The sequence below is a fragment of the Amphiprion ocellaris genome, chromosome 7 (assembly GCF_022539595.1).
Source record: "Amphiprion ocellaris isolate individual 3 ecotype Okinawa chromosome 7, ASM2253959v1, whole genome shotgun sequence".
NCBI lineage: Eukaryota > Metazoa > Chordata > Actinopteri > Pomacentridae > Amphiprion > Amphiprion ocellaris.
In genome coordinates, this window is record NC_072772.1 from 4,464,850 (window position 1) to 4,476,794 (window position 11,945).

The 11,945-nt window shown below is 45.8% G+C and overlaps 1 protein-coding gene across 1 annotated transcript; it reads left to right on the plus strand.

Moving 5' to 3' along the window:
• The first annotated feature begins 101 nt into the window (after positions 1 to 101).
• On the plus strand, positions 102 to 11,945 carry znf296 (zinc finger protein 296). The gene is made up of 3 exons (XM_023289364.3): positions 102 to 412; positions 3,290 to 3,640; positions 8,082 to 11,945. The coding sequence occupies exons 1-3, from the start codon at positions 361 to 363 to the stop codon at positions 9,875 to 9,877; spliced, it is 2,199 nt and encodes a 732-aa protein (XP_023145132.2). The 5' UTR covers positions 102 to 360; the 3' UTR covers positions 9,878 to 11,945.

An 11,945-nucleotide genomic window follows, 5' to 3' on the forward strand; every position in this document is an offset into this window, starting at 1 on the left:
CCGGCAGTTAAAGCTCAGTAGAAACCACAAAAAGTGAAGGGTAAAAGAGAAAACGCTATAAAGTGAGCGTGTTACCCAAAAGGAGGGCGGGGTCAGGGTCGGAGTAGCAGCAGCGGCGCGGCGGGGCGGGCGGTGCCTCCAGTCGCCCATGCCCCCTTTTGCCCTCCGCTCGCTGCGGGGGAAGAAGCGTGAACTTGAACGCTGCCTTCACTGCTCAGTGCGAGTCCAGGCAGAGGACAGACAGTCTTATCAGTCCGTCCGAGCAGCTCGGGTTTCGGTCAACTCATCGGAGAAGGAGCAGCCGGGCGGGGTCTGGTTCGGTTCGGGTTTTGCCCAGAAAGGTGCCAAAAGCTCGACGAGATGTCCAGGCGCAAACTTGGAAGCAGACCGCAGCACCTGAGTGCAATTCAAGGTAGGCAGGAGGGAGAGCAGCGGTGTGTGGGGGCACGCTGGAGGACGGCTGGATGTTCCTCTCTCTTTTTTAGGTGAAACTTAAACAAATTCAGCTCCGGGTTTATTTTTTAATCGCCCAATTACGCGCGTGGTTTGGATGCGCACCGGGTATCTCACATTAATGCTGGGTGTTTTTCTTTGACTCCTCAAGCATTAACGAGACCACTTAAGAGATTTGAAAGTATGTTCGTGTTCGCACTGACCCCAAACAAAAGCATCTGGTTGTTTAATTGCGTTTGGAGACTTTACAGGCAAATATTTAAATAAGGGTTCACGGTGTTCGGGCTGTTTGTCCTGATGCGTATTGTTGCTGCCGCAGTTCTCATAGAGGAAGGACCGGTTTGCTGGCACGCTGTTCCCAGAGGCTACAGGTCCGAACACGATGATTAATATTTCCAGGTTAGACGATGATCAAGTTTCTCGGTTTGTCTCTGGCTGGTCTGTGACCGTTTTTAATCCTCATCTGCTTTTGGGACGCATCACTTGTTTTAAAACCAAGAGAGTCGCTGCGTCCTGCTTCAGATCATGTGAGAGTTCTGAGAATTCGACCAATTGATTAATGCTGATGAATAATGTAAATAAAAAGTAGATTTTCGTTTAAGTTATCAATCAGATTCTGTTTATTCAGACATAAAGACAGATCACAAAGGAAACAACAGGACAGAAACTCAGGCAGCAGCATTTGTTTCTTCCAGTTCTCTACTGGAGACCAGTGGTGCATGTCTGGTGTGACCACAGGCCCTGACTCAACCCTGTGTGCGTGTGCGTGTGTGCGTGAGTGTAACCGCGCCTTGCAAGTCTGCACAAACAGCGCAGCCCTCAAACAGGAAAGGTGACATTTTTGACTAACAACTGGCGAGATCCGACTTCAGACTGTACTGTCTGTACCTGTCCTACATGCGCTGCAGCCGGCCCAGCCAGGGCAGGTGGATCTAGTCCAGGCATCAAGGTGCGCCCATGACCGCGTTGAGCAATAGATTTCTGACCCCCCTCCTCCTCCTCACCTGGTCTGACTATCTGAAGAAAGAGTTTACACAGGCTCTTAAAAGGCCTCTTCAACAACACTCCTCATTGTGCACTGGAAACCACACAAGATTTGTCAGGGTGAATTAGATGAGCAACACAAAAACACAGAGGCTCTTATCTCAAACACCTCCAGTCACTTTTTTCTCTCTTTTATTGCAATCCCCTTCCTGTTGAGAAACTCCCGCTGCCTGTGGCTGGTAAAGGCAGCATTTTTACTCAGAGCGAAAGGTGAAAGCTTGAGCCTTAATCTCACACTTTTGATTCAGTAACGTGACTTGTGAGTTTCTGTCAGACGAACATGGAGGCTGAAGTTGAGATGGACAGGTGGGCGACTCTGTTTGCACCCAGCAGCAGCAGCAGCCTGCAGAGCGAGCAGATCTGTTCTGGGTTGGTTAAAGGAAGTGGTCAGTGTTGGCTGAGCAGATTGGCCTCGTTGATGTCAAGCTTACAACTGAAAGTAGCACATTCAAACACCACGCCTGTTTGTTGCTCCACTGAGGTCAACAGCACTTTGTAAGTATTTTGTAAGAACGTCTTCAAAAACATATGCAGAAATTTTAATTTAGTGAAACCCCAAACTCTCTGGTAATGTTCAGATGCCTGTTGGGGCGACTGATTTCTCTCTATGTTTATCTGACATATAGATTTAAACTTGTAGATTAGTGAAAGAGCACCTGTGTGACTAGATACTATCAACTATAAAAATAATGTTCGGGCTCAACGAAAACAACAGTTTGCATCAATGTTTTTGAGTTCAGACAACTTCTAGTGAAATAATGTTCCACCAACCGACTACACTGAGTTATGGAAATGAGCTTTTCTTCTGCAAACAAATGTATTTTTAGCCACCAGTGTTGACTATCTAAAATTGTCCAGGCCTGTTGAAATAGAGGGGACTTGAAATCTTTACTCAATGTGAAGAATAATTAAAGTATAAAGCCAATTTTATTAAGTTACCTCAACTTGAATTTAGTTTTAAAATCAACTAATGCAGAAATTTCAGTTTAAACTACACATGATATTAAGTTGATGCAATTACAAATACTATTGTGCCCACCCAACCCATTAAAAGAATGTGTACAACTTCAAAGTTTTATGTATGAGTACATTTTAAATTGTCATCTTGCAAACATTCATTTGAGTACAAACTTCCACTGCAGAAAAACAAGTATGAAAAATACTGAATAAAATGGAGAAGAAGTTCTCCAGAATCAGAAACTGATTGATATCCTTTTAAAAAAAAAAAACTGGGGCTGCAGCGAAACATTCTAGTCATTACCAGCTAATGTACAGATTAAAACTACAGTCTTTGTGGTTAATCATTTGATCTGTAAATGCATGAAAAGTGTGAAAATCCAAGCTGGTGTCTGAGATGTTTTGATTATGTCACCAATAGCCCCAAACACAAAGATATTCACTTTATAAGATCATGTTTACGTCTGACAAGCTGGAATCTGTGCTTTTTTTGCTTGAAATATTACTTCAGTCTGTCAATTAAGCAGTTATTTGACTAAGCATCACTGAGACTTAGAATCTCTTTTGTCCCTGCTGCAAAACAACTAAACAACTCCATGTGATTTTTTTTTTTTTTAAATATTTATTTTCTATTCATTATTGTTTGGATTATGTGGTTACTGCTGGCTATGCAGTGATTTGGCCCTCGGGGACAATAAAGATATCAAAACAATCCCCTTTATTTCTCTTTTAGGCACTAAAAATGTTGCGTATCTGTCTGTGTTAACTTCATTCTGTAGTAAAAATGTTTCCTCTGGTCATAACTGAGCTTTCTTTCTCCCTTTTCCCTCCTCAGATGTCACTGATATGGCGGACGGCTTATCAGGCGACCACCCTCCTCCTCCTCGTCTGCAGGTCCAAGCTCCTGACGAGGGTCGTGACCTTTTGACTTGTGGCCAGTGCAGCCAGGCCTTCCCCCTGGCCCACATCCTGGCCTTCATCCAGCACAAACAGGGCGGCTGCAGCACTAGAAACCAAACCCAGAACGCCAGCGCCACCCCTCCTTCACCTGCCGGCCGAGCGCGGCGGCAGGTCGACGGCACCGACCCGGGTCCGGGCTTCATCGAGCTGCGACGAGGGGCGGCCAGGAAGCGAGTCTGGGGGGAGGAGCCTGGCGTGAAGGTGAAGGCGGAGCCCAGCAAAGCAGGTGAGCACTCAGAAGAAGACAGGTTGCTAATTAGTGACTCTGTTTTTTGTTTTGTTATATTTTTTTTTCAACTGCCCTCCTCTTCATTTCACAACTGTCCCTCCCTCCTCCCTCCCTCCCTCCCTCTCGAGTCCAGCTCATTAACTAGCCGTTGCCATTAGCAGACCTGCGTGAGTTAGTGACGCACAGGCTAATTGCGTGGAAAGGATAGGCGTCAGGAACATTCGGAGGGCATCGAGGGTCCCCGAGGGCTCCACACTGAGCACCTGAGCTCCAGAGCTCCTTCCTATCTCCCTGACTGTCAGTCTCTGAGGTGGAATGGCCAGGTAAACATGTTTCTCCCTGCCTGTCATCCACTGCGTCCTGGAAAACAGACACCGAAACCCCCCCTCCTCCACAACCCGAGACAGCAGCATGTTTCCAGTTTATTTTGCAAAGGGGGCTGAGTGTTGTAGTCACGCTCTGCAGTGTGAAATGGTCAGAGGAGTGGATGTGAGGCAGATCGTGCAGCTCTCCTCGCTGTCATGACACTATAATGGAGGACATTGCATCATGTGCAGCTCCTCTGCTATCTCCCACTGTTCTGCCCCGGGCCGAGCCACCTGAGCTCCTGGGAATCTCCTCTTTCCTCCCGCTTTCTCTTCATCTTATTCATCTCCTTCACCCTCTTCTTCTTCCCCTTGTTTTCACATTTTCTGCATCTTAACTCATCCCTCTCTTCTCATTCTGCCTTAAGTGCAAAATACATCAGTGCCGATTTTCTTAAAGGTCTTTTTCTTCACGCCTTTCCTGCTGCTGTTTTTTTTTTTTTATTTTAGAGAAGATGAGCAAAGAAAAAAATGTGGCTGTGGACATTGTGATGGTCGTGCCAAATACAATATGTCACGGTGGGGGTCAAGCCCATCAAAACCCAATCAGAAATTCATGAATTCTCATTAAAATCCTTTTGAAGAATTTCATGTCCCCTGGAATAAAAATTGTGTGTGAGACGGAGGGTTTGTTGTGTTTTTCCTTGCAAAAGGTCAGACGCGTTTGAAGGTCACGCTGTATCTCAAAAGTAAGAAAGGTGTTTAGGAGTCTGAAGGATGTTGTAAATGATTGCAAGTGGACACAGCGTCTTACCACACACTTGGTGTCAATGCCCCTTTTTCACATTTTGAAACTCTCTGTCATGTACACACACGTTAGTAGTTCCTTCCTTTGTGTAACGCTCAGGGGACGAGTGCACGCACCGTTTCCGTTTGTCCACAACCTCACTTGTTTTTCTATTTCAGTGTGTTTTTTTTCCATCTCCGTCTCTCACTTCGAGTCACAGAGCGCACCAGTTTAGTAATTTGGTGCCTGCAGGATTATACAACAAACCTAACACGTGCACGAGGCGAGGATGGGGGGGAAGAGCATGACAGCTTGTGAATAATGCAAAAGTGGATAAGTTTGGGATTAAATTTTTATTCAAGAATGTAGGTTGTTTGTTTGGTGAGTTTATATTTTGGTGCGCATCTTTAGTTAGTATCTCCTCAGTTGTGACATAAAGTTATTGGGTGTCAAACCAGGAAAAAGTGTGTATTTAACCGGACGGCCTGCTGTCTTGTTAGCGAGAAGGACGCCCTGTTTGACTTGAGTGGCGAGCCGTTTTACGGGAGAGAAACTGAGCGTCTGAAGTGCCGGAGAAGATGACTGAAAGTGAAAGAGCAGTTATCCCACAACAGACAGGTCCTGCCGTCTATTTTCTGTATTCAGGAGAAGCGGCGGTGAGGACGGAGGAGAGAAAAGGGGGTAGAAGTAGGATGGATTACTGAAGAGCCGCATGCATCTGTCTCATTCCTTTTTATTTATTCTCCTTGTTTGTTTTTTTTCCTCATCTCCAACAACTCCCCCACCCCTCCTCTATTTCTTCCCCCCATCTTCAACACACTTTTGCTTTGCCCTCTTTCAATTTCTCCCCCCCCCCCTTCTTTCCTCTTTTTTCTCCTCCCTCTGCCTCCCAAGGGAAAAGAGATTCTGCCTGCTGCTCGTTAGTGCTCCCAGCCAATCTGCATTTTTAATTAGTAGTTATTGCTTCTGCTTAATATTCAAGTGCTACCCCGGGCCAAATGGGAATCCTTACAAAAAAAAAAAAAAAAAAAGCGTGGAGAGTGAGTGGGGAGAGAGTGAAGGAAAGAGAAACCGGCTGGGTATTGTGTTTCACTCCAGGACCCCGAGACAAAAGCCCCCCCCTCAGGGAAAGATTTGGAGGGTTTTGGGGAGGCGGAGGGGTGAGGAGAGCCGGGGTTGGAGGATGGGTCTCAAGTACAATCCGAAGGGGTGACATATTTTCGTGGTGTCTCTTGGCCCCCCGTACTACATTATAATCTTTTTATCTCATTTTCTTTTTATCTCCTGAGCCCTGACCTACCTATCGCTCTCCTTTTTTTTCCTACTCTCACTCTTCACCCTATTTTTAAAAGAAGTATCTCAACTTCTCCTGGGTTTCTCCTCGGGCTAGGTTAAAGGACACGAACACCATAGCTCCTCTCGTCTCCAGACAGAGGGAGGGCGGGAGAGGGGAAAAAGAGAAAGAAACAGTTGCTCTCTTTTTCATCTTCACTCTCCTCCCCCCTCCAGTAAAATACAGAAGGATTTGACTTGAGGAAACATGAAAGAGGCTTATACCAGTCGGCTTTGAACCTCTCCAAAAAAGCAAAAAAGAAAAGTGAAAAAAACTGTTTTCCCCTCAATTTGGGGATCTTCTCTCCAATTTTGATTTATGCAGAAAGGCCTCATTTGTCAAGCAGGCTGAGTCAGTGCCTGATTTACATAAAGTGTTCGTTTTCTACGTTCTGCTAATTAGCAATTTGCAGCTTAATTGGAGAGTGGCTCTCGGTTAGGAGACAAAGCTATCCACATAGAAAAATATCTCCAGATGTACTTTGCGACATGACTCGCCTCGCTGTTGGATTTTCGGCTTCCGGATCCCCGTTTGTCTCTATTCTGCTTTGGGTCATGCTTTTTCACACACCTTTCCTTTGGTTTGTTCCTTCCATCCTTATTTGGGAGTTCCTTCCTCATCACCTGACCTTCACCATTTATTTAATCCCATAGCAGTCTGTCCCCCCTGCTCACCTTGTAGATTTGGCTTTTGTCACTCCGCTTCTAAAAGCTGCATAATAAATATTCATTTATTTATAGGGGATGATCTGACTGCTGAATGTAAAAGTGGTCACTTCTGGTGATAAAACACATAGTTATCGCTTAACTCTCCACTTCTCTTCAGCTCTGTTGAGTCGTTGAGCTCCTTGTTTTGATTGTCCAGCTCTCAACTTCACACTTTCGGATTCATTCTCATTGCTTTCCAAGAATTGTCACAAAAAAACCTCTAAAACCCACCTGCTCAGTGCCAAATAGAAGATAGACAAAGTTGGTAACTCACTGTACTCACATAGTGCTAAAAATGCAGATATTTCCTCTAGCAGGTGGTGGAGACCAAAAACAGAGCTAAAAGAATAGAAGATATTGGACTTCCAACTTTCCTACCACAATTCCAAGTGAATACTGAACAAAAATATGAATGCAGCAGGTAATATCATATTTAAGTCTGTTTTCTCTTTATATCAGAGAATAAGTATTTGTTGTTCCAACCCACAGCATCTGTATAACGGAATGAACACAATAAATCAACCGAGCATGCACTGTGTTGGACATGGTAATGGACAGATCAAGATCAGAAATCACAAGTCATGCATCTGCAGAGAGTTAATGAGACTGTCGATGCTGCTTGTGGAATGTTGTCCCACTTTTCCTGAAGTGCTTGTTGAAATTGGTGGACAGGATCATCTTGTTCATCATGAGTTGTTCTTAGAGGACAAATGTTGGAGTTGTGGACATTCTAGTGCCTGGCTACGGTCCTATCTGGCCTGTTAGCATCCAACATGACAATAGCCTGCTCTCATCTTTCTCTTGTTATCAAAAGCATCATGTCATTTGATTAAGCTGCATTTTATAGTCACTAGTCAAAGGAGTGTCTGTGTCCTGCACTGGTCATGCTATCTGATCATTGTCCTTTAAAGCCCCACCTGATGTGAGTGCAGATTAACTTAGTGGTCGAGAATTTGTCGCCGTTCAAAAACATTTTGTGCACAGTTGTCTAGATTTAGCATTTTTCTAAAAAGAACAGTAAAAATCAGTCTGAATAACCAGCTATGTGCATGCTGTGTTTATCTTTTCGTTCAGTGTATTTTACTGGATGTGTAAGTGATGTGTGCTAACAAATTCACTGTAAGGTGACAATATGTCAGTGTTTTCTTTACAGCATGTTTACAGCTGTTCCCATGTGGGCATTAATATCTATGAATTTTCTCCAGGTGAAAGTCTAGACGTTTCACATGACTTTTTATGCTGTCTACTTTATTAACATCCATAAATCAAATTTGCTAACTCCATCCTGTCCATCTTCTGCTTCCAGTGCCAGAGGAGCCGTCATATTTCACCTGCCAGCAGTGTGAAGGCGTATTTCCATCTGCATGGGTGCTCTTACAGCACGCTCAGCACACACACTCCTTCAGCATCTACCAGGAGGACGAGGAGGATGACACCGATGTGGGAGGAGGAGGAGGAAGAGGAGGAAGAGGAGGTCGTAAAGAGCACAAACCTGCTGCAGCCGTTCTAGATCCACGCCATCTGAGCCAAGCTCTTGCCTCAGCTTTCCAACCCTCCACTCTGCGCCTCGGCCGTTCCCGTCAGACCCACACCGCCTCCTCCTCCAGCAACCTCCAGGCTCTGAACTTTTCAGTGCGTCTCAGGGAGCTCGCTGAGGGGAATAGTAACACCACTGGCAGCTCCTCTGGAGGCTTGGTGCTGTCTCCGTCCTCGTCCCCACCGGCAGCCTCTCCCTTCCCTCACACCGGATCCCTCCAGGCTGATTTCCACTGCGAGCTGTGTGACCAGAACTTCCAGTCTCTGCTCGCCTTGTCAGCCCACCGCCGGACTCACGCCTGTGAGAGGCCCTATCACTGCGGCGTGTGCAGGCAGGCCTTCGCCCAGAGCGGTCAGCTGGCCCGTCACATAAGGAGCCACCATCGTGAGGCTGGAGGCGGAGGAAGCGGATACGAGTCGGTAGAGATGGGTATGATGGAGGACGAGGTAGGGAGGCAGGGGGTGAGAGGGAGGATTCAGATGCAGCCAGCTGGAATCATGGGGAAGGTTGGTGCAGACGTGAGAGCCCAGGGCCCCTCTGAGCTGGACCTCACCCTCCCCAAACACCCCTCCATAGCCTCTGGTCTGATGCTGCTGACCTCCCAGGTTAGACCACCAGAAAGTGGGCTGCTGAGGCTGTACCAGCGCCAGAGAGAGGGAGGTGAGGAGGAGGCAGAAGGGCAGGGGGAGCCTCCGCACACCTCGCCTTGTGCCAGTCCCTCTGAGGGCTCCCTGGAGAGCGGAGAGACGGGAGGCAGCGGCGAGAGCGGCATCGCTAGTGGCAACTGCACGCCCAAACGTCCAGAGATGGGCGACAGGGTTCGAGGAGTGGGAGAGTGGGAGAACGAACGAGGAGAGATCATTGAGAAAGAGTGGAGCTCAACCAAAGTCAGCGAGGTTGTGCAGGAGTGGCAGATGGACAATGAGCGGAGGAGTGTAGCAGGAGTTGCTAACACTGGAGGAAGCAGTAATAATAATAATAATAATACTTCTGCAAGTTCAGGTGGGAAGAAGAAGAAGGATGAAGCCTGCGAGTACTGCGGCAAACACTTCAGAAACAGCAGCAACCTGACGGTGCACCGCCGCAGTCACACAGGTGAAAGACCCTACCGCTGCGGCCTCTGCAACTACGCCTGCGCACAGAGCTCAAAGTTAACGCGCCACATGAAGACCCACGGGGCTCAGGGAGCAAAGGCTTCCTTTTTGTGCCAGCTGTGTGCTGTTCCCTTCACCGTCTACGCCACGCTGGAGAAACATCTGAAGAAAGTTCACGGCCTGAGCCACGCCAGCGTCGGAGCGTACGCACAGGCCAGCGCCGCAGACACTTTAGCTGCTATAAAAGCTGAGGAAGAAGCAGCAGCAGTAGTGGTGAAGATGGAGGAGGATGAGGCTAGTTTGGATCGGACAGAAACGGAAAGCAAAATGCAACGGGATGCAGTGAAAAGCGTGGAGGAGGGGCAAAGCCAAGCAGAGTTTGTGGAGAGCAGAGGGAGTCCAGCTGTAGTGGGCGACCTCCCACCTGACAACAGTGCAGAGGCGAGTTCAGCTTTGACTTCTGCACCCTGAGAGCCGTTCTCATTCACTTACTGACAATAAAATGGCACTGTATAGGATTTAACTTTCCCTTTCAATAAAAAAAAAACTTGTCCCACCTTTGAGCTGACTTTCAAGTGAAACTGGAGTTTAAGGAAGAAGCTGCAGCACTGTGAGAGCAGGCGGCACTGAGGCGCACAGCAGCCACGTCGTACACGATTGTATGCAAAGCTGCTGGTTGAAACTAAGTGCCTACAGTTCTTTGCACCACAGAGAAAAACAAGGCCATGACATTCAGCAGGGAGATTACCATAGCTCTTGAACAGGAAGCGAACCGCCACAGGAAACTGATCACCATGCTTCAGTGCAGGATGCAGAAAACATTTGATTTATGTCTCTGGTGACCCACTGGACAGGTGGAGGCTCGTCGTAACTGTCAGAGAAAAGATTATATTGAATTTAAAAGAAGACTTAGCAATAGAACAATGTTAATATATTTTCAGCACCAACAAATGGAGAGAGGTCATATTGTGCTACCTAGCTGTTGCTGGTTTTCTTTTGAGAAGACCTTTTAAAGACTAAAGATGTTTGAACAGACACAGAGGTGAAATGAATCCAAACACTGTCTGCCTGCAGTTTCTCAGACTCCTCTTTTTAAAGGCGCTTGGTTGTCACAACACTTGTCACTTAACGTAATGTTTACAAGGCTCATGGGGCCGAGCAAGGTTGTGCTCCTCACTTTGTGACAGTATGTATGGATGATTTTCAGTTCTGTTTTTTTTTCCCCAATTTTATAAATGTGAATACAGAGATTTTAAAGTCTCATCTACTGATGTTTTCCATGATTAGTTACTATGCATACAAAAACAGCAATTTTACCTACATGTGAAACGGGTGTGTATTATTTTTCCCCTCTATTTGTACTTATTATTGTGATGGTAATTTCTCTCTTTCATTGTTTACACTTGTTAAGTGCCCGACTGCTTAAGCTCGTGCATGTTTTGCAGCCATTTTTTTTTTAATGTCGTTGCCTGTGTTGGAGTTTCTCCTAATTTATGGATGCTGCATGTTGGTGGTTGTGCAACTAAAAAAAGTCTGTTTCACTGCTGAACTACAGGGTTGAGAGGCGCGGCAGTAGCTAGTTGACTGGTGGGAAGCCGCCAAGCGAGCACTTGGATGAGTGAGTTGTGTGAATGGTTTTGTGTGTGTGTGTGTGTGTGTGTGTACATATTCGGGAAAAAAATCCTCAGGTGACACGTGTACTTGAACCTTCTGTCCTGTGATATTGTCTTTAGCATGACTTGAATCGGCATAATTAAAGCTCGATACTGGATTTTTGGTGCTGATACCGATTTGTAAAGAATAAAAAGTTTTATTCTAATATATCTGGCTACATCTACTGCACAGTGCTGGGACTATTGGAAACAATTAAGTTGGAGATGCGCTGCTGGACAAACTTTGATCAAACAAATTGAAATTACCCTAAGCATCTTAGTTATTGTCTATAAAAAATATGTATTATCGGCACATATTGGATTTCATATATGCCGATTGCGAGATATTTGTGAGCCAATATCGGCCAACCAATATGTTAGTCGAGCTTTAGTTATAGTCGCAGTGTCAAGCTGCTGACGGTTCGTGATGAGCCACCAGTGACTTAAAGACAAGCTAAATTTAAGGGAAATCTGCTATTTTTTTACAAATGAAACAGGTCAGAGTTCAAGTAAATTGCTACCACCTTTGTCGTGACTACTGTGTGATGACTTTGTGTTCCCATTAACCGATTCAGGTCAAAACAAGTTGTTGTGTGTGTTGTTTAAAAGTGAATTCCGAATGAGTGCAGTGTAACTGTTCAGGGAAAACATTTTTTGTACATAGATTGACATTCTTGCTCTTGCTATCCTTATTGTTGTTGTTATTGTTAATAATATTATCTGCCTGCCCCTGTTACGAGCTCTTCACTTTTCCTAGCATTGCTGAGTGTTTCCTTTCACGCTGAACACTGGCTGTTGTGAGGCTATGCCGCTCTTCTGTCTTTGTAAACTTGATTTTGTAATTGACCTTGTCACAAGGAGCCTCAATAAAGAATTGGGGTAAAATA

Coding starts and splice junctions, on each gene's coding strand:
- znf296 (XM_023289364.3), top strand. CDS start 361: ATGTCCAGGCGCAAACTTGGAAGCAGACCGCAGCACCTGAGTGCAATT. Junction 413..3,289: donor GCACCTGAGTGCAATTCAAG/GTAGGCAGGAGG, acceptor TTCCCTCCTCAG/ATGTCACTGATATGGCGGAC. Junction 3,641..8,081: donor GGCGGAGCCCAGCAAAGCAG/GTGAGCACTCAG, acceptor TTCTGCTTCCAG/TGCCAGAGGAGCCGTCATAT.